The sequence below is a fragment of the Helianthus annuus genome, chromosome 4, assembly GCF_002127325.2.
Source record: "Helianthus annuus cultivar XRQ/B chromosome 4, HanXRQr2.0-SUNRISE, whole genome shotgun sequence".
NCBI lineage: Eukaryota > Viridiplantae > Streptophyta > Magnoliopsida > Asterales > Asteraceae > Helianthus > Helianthus annuus.
Window position 1 is genome coordinate 68,511,330 of NC_035436.2, and position 12,945 is coordinate 68,524,274.

Below are 12,945 nucleotides of genomic sequence, written 5' to 3' on the forward strand. Positions count from 1 at the left end.
GCCACCCACCTTCACCGTCACCCACTACCACCACCGTTGTCACCACCTATCGCTGTCTCCACTCGCCGTTGTCTCCACCCACCACCACCGCCGCCGCTACAACTGCCACCTATCACCACCCACAATCGCCGCCCATCATTGACCACCGCCATCCGATTTTATTCCTACGTCTTTTCTCGCATACCAAACAACAAAAAGTAATGGTTCATTCCATTCTCATATGGTAACCAAACAAGACATGGAATGGTAATAATCAATTCCATTACCTCATCCATTCCATTCCCTCGTCCATTTCATTCTCCCATCCATTCCATTACCCCATACCAAACAGACCCTTAGGATTTAATATTTAGAATGGAATGATTGTATAGTACGCGTGAAGGAAAAGGATTGGCGCTCATTGTGAATTATCAGCCAAAAGAGAGTGTCCACATCAACAAAATGATTGGCTAAGAATAGCCCATGTGGCCTAAGAGAATTCATTTAGTATAATAGATAGATTGGTTTCAAAGAGTTTATGCACAAGAAGGGTTTAGAGCATCAATAACTTGTTTGGCCCTATTCATAAAAGCCAAAATGCTTTTGTTTGTATAAAGGTTCATTCAATGATAAGCTATGTTTTAATATTACAATAATATAAAGATTTTTATATAATGATAAGCTATGTTTTAATATTACAATAATAATATAAAGATTTTTATATATTTGCTAATGTAATAAAATACTAATTTAAAGATTTGAGTGTTATGCCGGATTTTTGCCCTATGATACGACAATTAATAATCCAATCATAATTTATATCTTTATTTATGTAAAATTTATCGTACTTAAAACTTGCATGTAACCACTTTATCTAAATGGATTAAACAGTTTCAATTTCACATATTATTGTATGTGTTAATTATAATCGAGTTGTGGTGACGTAATGGAAACTACGGAGCATATATTTACGGCTTGTTTTTTGGCTAATGGCGTTTGGAGTGGTATTGCTTCGTGGCTCAAAATTCCTCCGTTGTTCCTTTTCTCGGTGAAAGATGTCTTGCAGATCGTGAACCATCTGAATGTGTCTAACAGGAAGAAGAATTTGGTGTTCGGTATTTGTGTGATAACATGTTGGAAGATTTGGTCCACCAGGAACGAGGTAGTGTTCGCCCAGGCTAATTCGAGTGTCACCAGGATCGTGGCGGATGTTAAATCCTTAAGTTTCCTTTGGTTTAACAGTCGATCGAAGAAGGGTAGAATAGGTTGGAAAGATTGGTGTAACTTTGGTATAACTTGATGTATTGGTTTTGTGGTTATCTCTAGCTTGGAGATAACCCGTTTTTGTTGTTAATGAAGTTCACCTTTCAAAAAAAAAATTATAATCGAGTTGTATTATCAAATTAAAAACGGGGTTAACAGGTTGTATTGAACTTGTAACCAGATCCCAAATGGTTGTTGGGTTAATCTTATAGATTTTACACTTTTTAGAAAAAAAATCTAACAATATTTAAGAACTGATCATATTTATTTTTTATTTGTTTACTAGGGTTAAGTTATTATACAAATAAGTCTTAACATAAGAAGTGAAGGAGAGAAAATTTTTTTCTTTTATACATTTTTTTCTCATCTTACTAAAAAACGTATTTTAGTCCCACAATCCAAAAAAAAATTGTAATTTTACATTTGTAGAGTAATTATAATTACCCTACATTAATTACTCTAATACTGTAAAATCACGAATTTTATTTTTATTATTTTTATTATTATTATTATTATTATTATTATTATTATTATTATTATTATTACATTTTGCAATTAAACATCATCCTTAAGTAGTAGGGAATTTTTTTTTTTTTAAATTCTCTTTTTCATTTCTTACGTTAAGGATATTTTGTATGTTAAGAATCATTTGTATGTACACGCCTACAAAATAATATTATTTTTTTAAGATAAGATTATTGGACCGAGGATCTTTACACGCCTACGTATGTGATCTTTACACTCCAACAAAATAATATTAATTTTTTAAGATAAGATTATTGGACCCAAAATTACTACTAAACAGTTCGCTATCATAAGTGATCCAAAATATTCTACAAAATGCAACATTGATAGTAATATTACTTTTTAAGAAAAATAACAATTTTCTTCCTAATTTTGCTTGTAATTTTATTAATACTTTTTAACTTAACAATTAATATGATATAATGTCTTGAGTGAAACTGAAATACAAAACACCAGAGTTATTTTAAAGCTTATGACTCCTAGTTTATACTGATGAAATATAAGCTTGACCAAGCTCCATTGATTGTTGAGAAGAACGTGTTTTCTCTTTTAGCTTTTTTGCAAACTTGTATTCTCCATAAAAGTAAGAAGCAAATCCCCATAGAGATAGAACAAGCGCGACTCCTTTCTCGGCTTGAAAATTTTCTTTGTAAAAGACTACCGCTAATACTTCAATTACCGGAAGAAGAACCGCGATTATAATCCCTGATAGAAGTGATGATGCACAAAAGATCACTCCAATGGCTCCCAAGAAGAAGCATTGCCAAATCAAAGCGCTAGCACATAGTATTACGTAATATTTTGTTTCCCCTAATCCAAACTCAGTTGCCTCCACGGGAATCGCCTATAAAGAACACAATTCAACTTCATTAAATGTATAGTTCCAGTGTGAGTATATATGCAGTTGATCCAAAAGCTAGATAGTAGATTCATGTATAACCAAAGGCAAACAAGGTAGAAATAATCTCATTAACATGAAAAAAAAAATTATCCACCATGACTAGTAAAATGTGAAGAAAAAAACAAACAAACAAAAACAAACCGTCACAACAGGATGGACGTTATGACAAACGCCACTAGTGGTTTAGCGTCTCTCGAACCTAAATTCCTTCCTATGGAGCCACGATTTTGACTTGCAAGTTTTCCTTGGTTTTTATATTAATTGTTTTATTCAAAAAGGGGTAGCGGCACAGCTTGTTGCCCGTTTACCAACTATCTCGATGTAAATTATTATATAATATCATACATGAGTTAAGTTTATTGATTTTACTCATATGAATAACACATTTTCATATTTAACTTTTATCTATTAAATTTATATTCTTTGATTTAATGTTTATATATTTAGATATATAATACTCTTTTTTATAAGAAAAATGTGTTTTATTTCGATATATGATACTCTTTTTTATAAGAAAAATGTGTTTTAAAATTTTTATGTCTGTTTTCCTTTACATCCTACATCTATGTATATTTAACTTCATCATACAAACCACCAACGTGGTTTTGGGAAAATATTTTACTTTTCTAACTTTTTGCTATTCATTTTAGAGTTTTTTTCCGTAATAGTGTTGGTGGTAAAAATATTTACCAAAATGGTATTGTTGGAAAAGTATTTATCCAAATGGTGTTTTTAAAAATTTATTTGTTTCTCACTCCCAATCTTATTGGATAAATCTAATTTATTAAATAACTATATTGATTAAATCATGGTATTGTGTCTCTCACCTAACTTACTTTTTTTAAGAAATCTTAAAAATAATCTATTTTTTTATAATACCTATTTTGAAAAACAGAAAAACGTACATGTGATTCTAATAAGTGTATACCCTCGTAATTATGTATTTAATTAAAAAAAAACTGAAAAGTTTAATCAAATGTGTATATGGTTTATTGTTATAGTTCCTTTAACTCGTTTTTATATAAACCAGATAATATAGGATATATTTCCTTTTTTGCCAACTACATTAGTTAAAAATATATTCAACACTTTGAGAACGGACCCATAATTATTTATATTTTGCTGTATTAAAATTAAAAAAAATATAATATATTAAAAAACATAAAAAAATTGTAGTTTAGATCTTTTTAGTCACCTATTCTATTATTAACCTATTTTATAGTTCAGATTAATATTATTAACTCATTTTTTAGTTCAGATTTATATCTTGTTATATTGAACTAAAAATAATATATTAAAAAAGATATAAAATTTACTTAAAATGCGATTTAGACTTTTAGGTTTTTATTTTTTGCAGTTAAATCCACACTGTTTTTTTTTTTTTTTTTTTTTTTTGTAAAAACTAATTATAAAGAAAAGCTATTTTAATTACTAGTTACCTTAAATTTTATTTTTCTTGATTTACTAACAAGGATTTAAATCCGTCCAACTCAAACTTGAGAATTTGATTTTAAAAAAATAACAAATGGAACGAGTGATTAAAAAAATATGAACTTTAAATATTTGTACAAGTTTATTTAATAAATTACGTTTTAAATTAGTATAACAATACATCAAATAATTATAAGGTGCATTCTTAAAATGTTAAAATATTTTTAGTTTAGTTAATTTAAAAAATTATACTATATTGTGTTTCTTATGTAGAAAAAAACGTAAGTCAAAGGAATTATACCAATGACCGATTTGAGTAAATTTTCATATTTTTATTATATAATAAAACTTAATAGAGTTACACGTATCTTTGTGTTTTTTACAAAGACCCCTTTTTTAGTTACTTAAATTACTTTTTTTTTCTTTGAAAATAGGTTTTATAAAAAAAAGTAGTTTTTTTTAAGATTCATACAAGTAACATTATTAAATTAGTACTTTTTGAATGGATTGGATTTATCCAATGAGATTAGGAGTGAGAAACAAATAAATTTTTAAAAACACCATTTTGATAAATACTTTTCCAACAAAACCATTTTGGTAAATATTTTTTTCACTAACACCACTATGAAAAAAAAAAAACTTATTCAATATTTTTTTCACTAACACCACTATAGAAAAAAACTCATTCATTTTATGAGGTGCTATAGTTTTATTTTTATAATGATATATAGAAGGAAATAGATAATTACCCTAATCTTTAGCATCCTTATTTGGTTTTTATATGGTTGAGATTGGTCAAGGTCACTTATTTTTTGGAGGCATTAATTGGGCACAAAGGACATACTTGTGAGGTCCAATGAGAAATTTAGGAATATTGAGGATTATACGGGAATGTTGAGGATGTTGGGTACCGTCATTGTTGAGATAAGGCCATGTGTAGTCATAAAGCCCTCAAAGGGGCGTTATGCGCCATGTGGCATGCCACGTCACCCCGGGGCTTTATGGGGCTTGAGGCCGTAGTCATAAAGCCCTACCTCATCATAACCAAAGTGTAAAATGCAGGGACCAAAGTGTAAAATGCAGGGACCAAAGTGTTTTAATGCAGGGACCAAATTGTAAAATGCAGGGACCAAAGTGGAAAATGGAGAACAAATCCCTTCTTCCTCACGCCGCGAAATTTTTCACGCCGGTTCTTTTTTTTTTGCTCATGGCGCTGGGGGGGGGGGGGCGGTGTAAGGGGCTCCATACCGGCGCTATGTTGTTGGTCGCGCCCCATTACATGTGGGCTAAGGGTGAACTGGGTGCATCATTTTCACCCACCCAATTATAATGTATGGTGACAATTCTTCTTTTATACACCACTTTTGTTCATAAAAACATAAGGGGGTGATTTCACCCAAACAATTTTTTTTAAAAAAAAAAAAAAAGAAAAATACATAATTGGTTGAAAGAGAACGGGGTCCGCCATTACCCCCTCTCCCTCCTCTTCCCCGTGTACGGCGACAACTCCCTGTAAAAACACCTTCACCGCACAGCAATTGGGGGACGGCGGAATCCCCTCGCGGCAAACTCCCTCCCCGCACATCACCCGCTTCCACCCCTCTTACCCTAATGATGTGTATTATGTTACACAAATAATTCTAAACTAATTATCTATATTTAGTTTTGAGTTAAATGCCATTTTAGTCTTTGTGGTTTGGGTTTTTTTACTAGTTTAGTTCAAAGATTTCATTTTTCACATGTGGGTCCAAAAAGGTTTCACCGTTCCCATTTTGGTCCAATGGGTTAACTTCATCCATTTTATCTGTTAACGAGAAGGCCAATCGGGTCATTTTATATGGCCGAATCGCCCTTCTAGTTAACAGAATTACATATAAAATGACTGAATTGCCCTTTTCGTTAACAGAAAAAATGGATGAACTTAACCCAGTAGACTAAAATGGCAACGGTGAAACATTTTTGGACCCACAGGTGAAAAATGAAACTTTTGGACTAAACTAACAAAATGGCCCAAACCACATGGACTAAAATGACATTTAACTCCTTAGTTTTTAATATGAGATCTCTCCTTTAAGAGGCAATACCTTTATCAAGTGGGATAGTCTCACATTGGCACAACACATAATGACATAGTAAACTTAAAAAATTGCATAAATAATTGTACATGACGATATCTAGATACAATATTAGAGTAAAAAAGTATCAGCATATATTACGGTTTAAACAATAATTACATACCTTTAAGCGCTTTTGTATTTTTTTTACTTATAATTCGTTATGTGTTAAACAAACCTAGCTAACTTTCTTATATAACGGAAGAAATCATAGACGTAGTGCATTGGACAACTTTTGTTGCGCATGTGTAATACCTTTTAGAAAAGTATGTAGTTAATTAATATTCTATGATCGGAGTTGCTCTTTTTTAAACACGTATTAAGAATCGGCAAAAAAATTATTCAATATATGTTGTTGAAAAATTATCATGGAATTTTTAATGATACCTTTTTCTTTAAGTGTTATTGGTTTCAAGAGTTGATACACACCTTTCAAAAAAAGGGTTGATACACAAAAAGGGTTTAGAGCATCAATCACTCGTTTGGCCCTACTCATAAAAGATAAAATGTGTTTTTTATATTGGTTCAATGGATGGTAAGCGAAGCTTTAATATACAGAGGAAAACCCCATACATATATATATATATATATATATATATATATATATATATATATATATATATATATATATAGGGTGAAGTTTGGCTATAAAGTCTATTTTTCTTACAAAGTGTATAAAATCATAAAACAGCATAATTTCAATCATAAAATACACTAAAAACCCACAAATAATATAATGAAGATCACTAAAACACAATATGTAAACCCTAACAGTCCTTAAAAACTTCTAACACACTATCGTACAACGATGAATATAAAACACAACATGATAATCAACATAAAACACACTAATGTTAGTCATTCGATAATCAAAGCCTTATCATCCAAAACACAATACAAAACCTACAAATATGGTGTTTTAGTTATCTTCACTATGTTATTTGTGGGTTTTGAGTGTGTTTTGCGGTTAACACTATGGTGTTTTTTGACTTTTTACACTTTGTAGGAAAAGTGGAATTTGTAGCCAATTCTCACCGTATATATATATATATATATATATATATATATATATATATATATATATATATATATATATATATATATATATATATATATATATATATATATATAGGGTAATGCTAGATAAAAAACCCTAAAATTCTTAGAAAACTCTGGAAACCCAAATGGGAAGCCATTTTTACCCAACCTCCCGACATTTTTTTTTTTTGAAAAAAATTACACATGTAATATACATGTTTTAGAGTGTTTTGGGCCAAAAAAAACAAAAAAGTGCCGAAGGGATTTTTTTAAAAAAAAATAAACAAATTTCAGCTCCTAACACGTGTTAAGCAAAAAAGACATAATTTTCCTGAAATTCGCTGAAACTTTTTTTTTTTTTTTTAAATATCCCTTCGCCGCTTTTTTGATTTTTTTGGCCCAAAAGTCTTAAAAACATGTATATTACATGTGTTATTTTTTTCAAAAAAAAAAATGTCGGGAGCTTGGGTTTTCTAGGGTTTTTTATATATATAGGGTTTTCTATATAGCCCAACCCTATATATATATATATATATATATATGGGAGGGTTTAAATGAGAACGCTAAATATTGTGAGAACCGTGAGAACAAATGAAAAAACCATGAGAACTTGGTCAAAAACAATTCAAATTCAAAAAAATTTTCTACACTTATCATTACTATTCGTATACAATGTTAGAAATTCAATTTACACGTTTAAATTTACGTAAATTCATAAAAAAAGAAAATTTACACATGTGTAAGTTTGCCATTTACACATGTGTAAATCTGCTATATTTACACATGTGTAAAAAATCTAAAAAGAATGATTTTGAAATGAGAAATGAATTATTTGATGTTATAAATTCTTCTTCTGATGTTGTATCTTATTACAATGAGGTTTGTATAAGAAAATTTGGTTTTGATTGTTTTTTCATTCGTTCTCACGGTTCTCGCAATATTTAGCGTTCTCAAGATAACCCTCCTCTCTCTCTCTCTCTCTCTCTCTCTCTATATATATATATATATATATATATATATATATATATATAGGAGTTGGCCAGAAAGTCCAAATTTTCTAAAAAGTGTAAAAAGTCATAAAACACCATAATGTCAACCATAAAACACACCAAAAACCAAAAAATAATATGATGAAGATTACTAAAACATCATGTATGTGGGTTTTGTGTTGTGTTTTAGATGTTAAGACTCTGATTGTGGAATAACAAATATTATTGTGTTTTATGTTGTTTAGCATTGTGTGTTTTATATTCATAGTTCTACGATGGTGTGTTTAAAGTTTTTGTGGACTATTAGAGTTTGAATATGGTGTTTTAGTAATATTTATTCTATTATTTGTGAGTTTTAGGTGTGTTTTATGCCTGAAATTATTGTGTTTTATGACTTTTTACACTTTTTAGGAAAAACACACTTTACGTAGGATCCCCACTCTATATATATATATATATATATATATATACATACATATATATATAGATAGATAGTGTAGAGATCCTAAAAGAAGTCCACCATATTTAAGAAATTTAAGAAACATTCCGGAGCACACATTTCTCTGAGATTTTCGTAAAAGGGGTATGATCAAATAAAAAATTTATTTTGCATAAGTGGATTAGAAGGAATTTTAATATTTCATTTTTCAAATCAATGGTTGATTCGAAAATGTAGGAAAAAGAGGAGGGTAAGGGTATATTTGGAAAATTCTTTTTATTAACTTTCTTTCTTCACATGTAAGGTACATGCATATTTCGCTCTCATTTTTTAAACATTAATAACTTTTTTATATGGCAATATTTTTTTATGAAAATTTTACCACAAAATCGAGCGTCTCTTTATCTTAATTTAAGTACTATATTACTATATAAAATATGAAAACTAAAAAACCCAAAAAATCTATCGTATTTCTATGTTGTATAACATTTTTTATGCTAGATTTTTGTACTACATTTTTTGTGCTACATTTTTATGCCGATTTTTTTTTTTTTTTTTTTTTTTTTGTGTTGGAACACTTTTGTCTTAAATTTTTTTTGCTGAATGTTTTGTGCTTGATTTTTTGTACTAGATTTTTTTGTATTAGATTTTTTGTGTTGAATTTTTCTGTAATATATTTATGTGTACTATATTTTTTTGCTATATTTTTTTTGTAATTGATTTTTTGTGATAAATTCTTTTTTACTAGATTTTTTTGTTGTATTTTTTAAAAAAACTAAAGGGGTACCACATGTTATGTTCACACTCTTGCTTAGAAAGATCAAAATGTTTATTAACAAAATACCCTGCCTTGCTAATTATAAGGGGTGTCACATGTTATCATCACAATTTTTCTTAGTCTACTTAGGCAAAACCCACTTTTTAGTGGATCCTTTCCCTTTCGTAATATACACATATGTGTAGTTTAAATTTCACTATGTACATATATGTATATCGTCAAATCGTGAATTATACACATATGTAGGGGAAAGATTTACTAAAAAATGTGTTTTGTCTAAGTAATCTAAGAATGATTGTGTTGATAACATGTGATACTCTTATAAGTAGGAAGGAAAGAAATTTTAGTCCTTATAAGTAGAAGTGTGAATATTACATGTGACACCCCTTTTATTTTCTAAAAAATATAACAAAAATAATCCACTACAAAAAAAAATATAACACAAAAAATCTATTACAAAAAGAAAACACACAGCACAAAAAAATCTAGTACGAAAATATAGCAAAAAAAAAAAAAAAAAACACAAAAAAAAAATCAGCAAAAAACTTGAGACAAAAAAATTCATCACAAAAAATTTAGTACAAAAATCCAGCATAAAAAATGTTATAAATATAGAAATACAACACATTATTTTGGGTTTTTTTTAGTTATCATATTTTATATAGCAATAGGATACTCAAATTAAAGATAAAAAAATGTTCGATTTTATGGTAAATTTTTTATGGAAAAATAATGTCATATAAAAAAGTTATGAACATTTAAAAAATGAGGGTGAAATATGCATTTGCTTTACATTTGGAGAAAATAAATAGGATTTTACAAAGATACTTTTACATTCTCTTTTTTTTTTCAACAATTTTATCTTAACAATGTTAAGATTTATTCTCATTCTAGTTAAGCAAAATAAACTTTTTATTTGATACTACCTCTATATCTATATATAAGGTTATGATCGTGTGAGAAGTACTAGGTTAATTAAGAATTATTCTCCACCACACATTTTTTTTAAGGTTTTCGTAATATACGCATATGTATAGGTTAAAATTGACTATATACATTTTTTCTAAGGTTTTCGTAATATACGCATATGTATAGGTTAAAATTGACTATATAACATTTTTTCTAAAGTTTTCGTAATATACGCATATGTATAGGTTAAAATTGACTATATATACGTGTGTGTTATTGTAATATAATAATAATTTAAATAACATATAGATTTGAATGGTATGCCGGGTTTTTCGCATATATGTTAACATCTACATAAAAATGTCATTTTAAAATTTTACGATAATGATATATAGCTGGAAGTAATAATTCTTATTTCAATACTTATTCATGTCAAATATATTGATTCTAGCTCAAACGTGCCTAACATAAAACCAATTTATTTATAGGCATAAAAAATTAGTTTATTTTATAGGCATAAATGCAGATCGTTTCCCTTAAAAGTTTGGTTAAGCCCTCTATTGTCACGTAAAAAATAAATCCTTGATCCATTACTAACTACAACAAAGTTGTAACCGGATCATAATCCCGTTGAACATACTCATAATAAACGTTATGAATTAAAAAAAAAAAAAAAAACCCAACTTCAAATTGAAGCTTTTTCTGGTATTGTTAAAACCGGATCGGACCAGTTAATGTTACCAAATCCATCATGGATTCATGGGTTTAATCGTCATTAGTTGAATCCTCTGGGTTGTTATGAGTTGCCGTTAAATATGTCGGCATTATCTTTGTACATATCTAAATTATATTTTACATTTCTTTGTTTTTGTTTCTTTAAGAATATATATTTATTTTATGCATTTAAATATAACCAGATAACAATATATATTTTACTTTTTGAGATTTTCAAATATATTTAAACAGTTATTATGATATTGTTCGTTTTCTAGTCCGCTTCATAATGATTAATAACATCGTATTTTTCTATCTAACAAATAAAATAAAAAAAAATATTCTAAATGATAAAAACTAGTGCTAACCTTATTAAGTTAAAGAGTTCTTCGGTCTAATATTAGCAGCATCGGTATTTAGATGGATTTTTAGTGATATATAATAAAACAACGAGTCGTCGTTTTTCCCAAAAAAAAAAAAAAAAAAAAAAAAAAAAAAAAAAAAAAAAAAAAAACTTAACAAGTTATACCAGTTGAGCCGGCAGTGTGTATTACGTGTGACAAACAAAAAAAAAACATGCAGTTACGAGTTGTACCTTAAAATCATTGTTGATGAACATGCCAACAGCACAAAATATAGTTGCAAACAAACACATAACCATCTGAATTTCCAACACCAATGTATACGTAATCTCCTGCTTTGCCTTGTTGTACGTTAATTCTATCAACGGTAACACAAACCCATACAACAACGACGCCCCAACCGTCATAACAAACCCCATCACATACGCCTTCTTACTCTCCCCCTCCGGCCGGTCACCGTTAGTATGCAACGCTAACACCGCCGCCCCAACCGTCAACAGCACCACCGCGTTCACCGAGTACGGCGTGAACTTTTGTTTCACAAGAACGTAGGCAAAGAACGCGGTGAAGCCCAGCTGGGACGCGATGATCAGTGACGACGTGGACACCGGGAGGCGTGCCACGCCGTACGCGTAAAGGTAGTCATCTAGACCTGTGAGGATCCCAATGACTGCGACCGCGAAAAATAATCGCGGGCGCATGTAGACAAAAGTTGTTTTGGTGTTTGTGTTTTTTCTGCGGCGATCAAAGTAGAGAACTGCGAGAACCAGAATAATTACTGGCCACCCAGCGGTTTCTAGGAATGATGATAGCCAAACGCGCTCGCCACCATGGAGGAAGTACAAGCGCATGATCAACGGTCCGCCGCAGTTTCCGATGGATAATAAGACACAATTGAGGATTAGGAGTGTGTTTTTCGCCGCCGGGCTGACTTTCGCCGTCGCCGGTGCGGTGGTGCCAGCGGTGGTGTTGGTTGTGGTGTTTTGTTTATGGTTGTTCATCTTGTCTGAAATATAAATATTTATAATTATAATTATAATTATAATTTTTTGGGTAAAATATGAATATTGTGTATATCTTTGTAGAGTATATTTTCCCAATGAGATGGAGAGAAAGAAAGGATGCAAACAAACAAGTACAATCCACGCATATTTATATATGTGGTGTGAGAGTGTGAGACATGATAAAGGGCTTTTTAGGAAAATACCATGAAACCACCCGTACTCGGCAATATTTCCGGCGTGATCCCCTCAAACACGTCTAAAAACGTCGCCGCCCCACCCCCGCCAGTGTGATCCGGCGGAAATCCCCCCTCCATCGTGATTTAAAACATGCTCAAATAGTATTTGGGTGGCCAATAAGATGTATCCTACTTTTTTCTTGACCAATCCCCTTTTTTGTTAGTTTTTTTTTGTTTTATTTAATTCTTTAAACCCATTTTTAACATAATACACACATCCTCACTACACCAATTTTAGAAAAATGCCCAATAATGTCCCTTGC

General features: G+C 30.1%; 1 protein-coding gene across 1 annotated transcript; it reads right to left on the bottom strand.

The window, feature by feature from the left end:
• Nucleotides 1-2,090: 2,090 nt before the first annotated feature.
• LOC110921196 (purine permease 1) lies at nt 2,091-12,559 on the bottom strand. The gene is made up of 2 exons (XM_022165482.2): nt 11,676-12,559; nt 2,091-2,611 (listed from the first exon to the last, which is right to left on the bottom strand). Exons 1-2 carry the CDS (start codon nt 12,441-12,443, stop codon nt 2,252-2,254), a joined length of 1,128 nt encoding a protein of 375 aa, XP_022021174.1. The 5' UTR covers nt 12,444-12,559; the 3' UTR covers nt 2,091-2,251.
• Between the last annotated feature and the right edge of the window lie 386 nt (nt 12,560-12,945).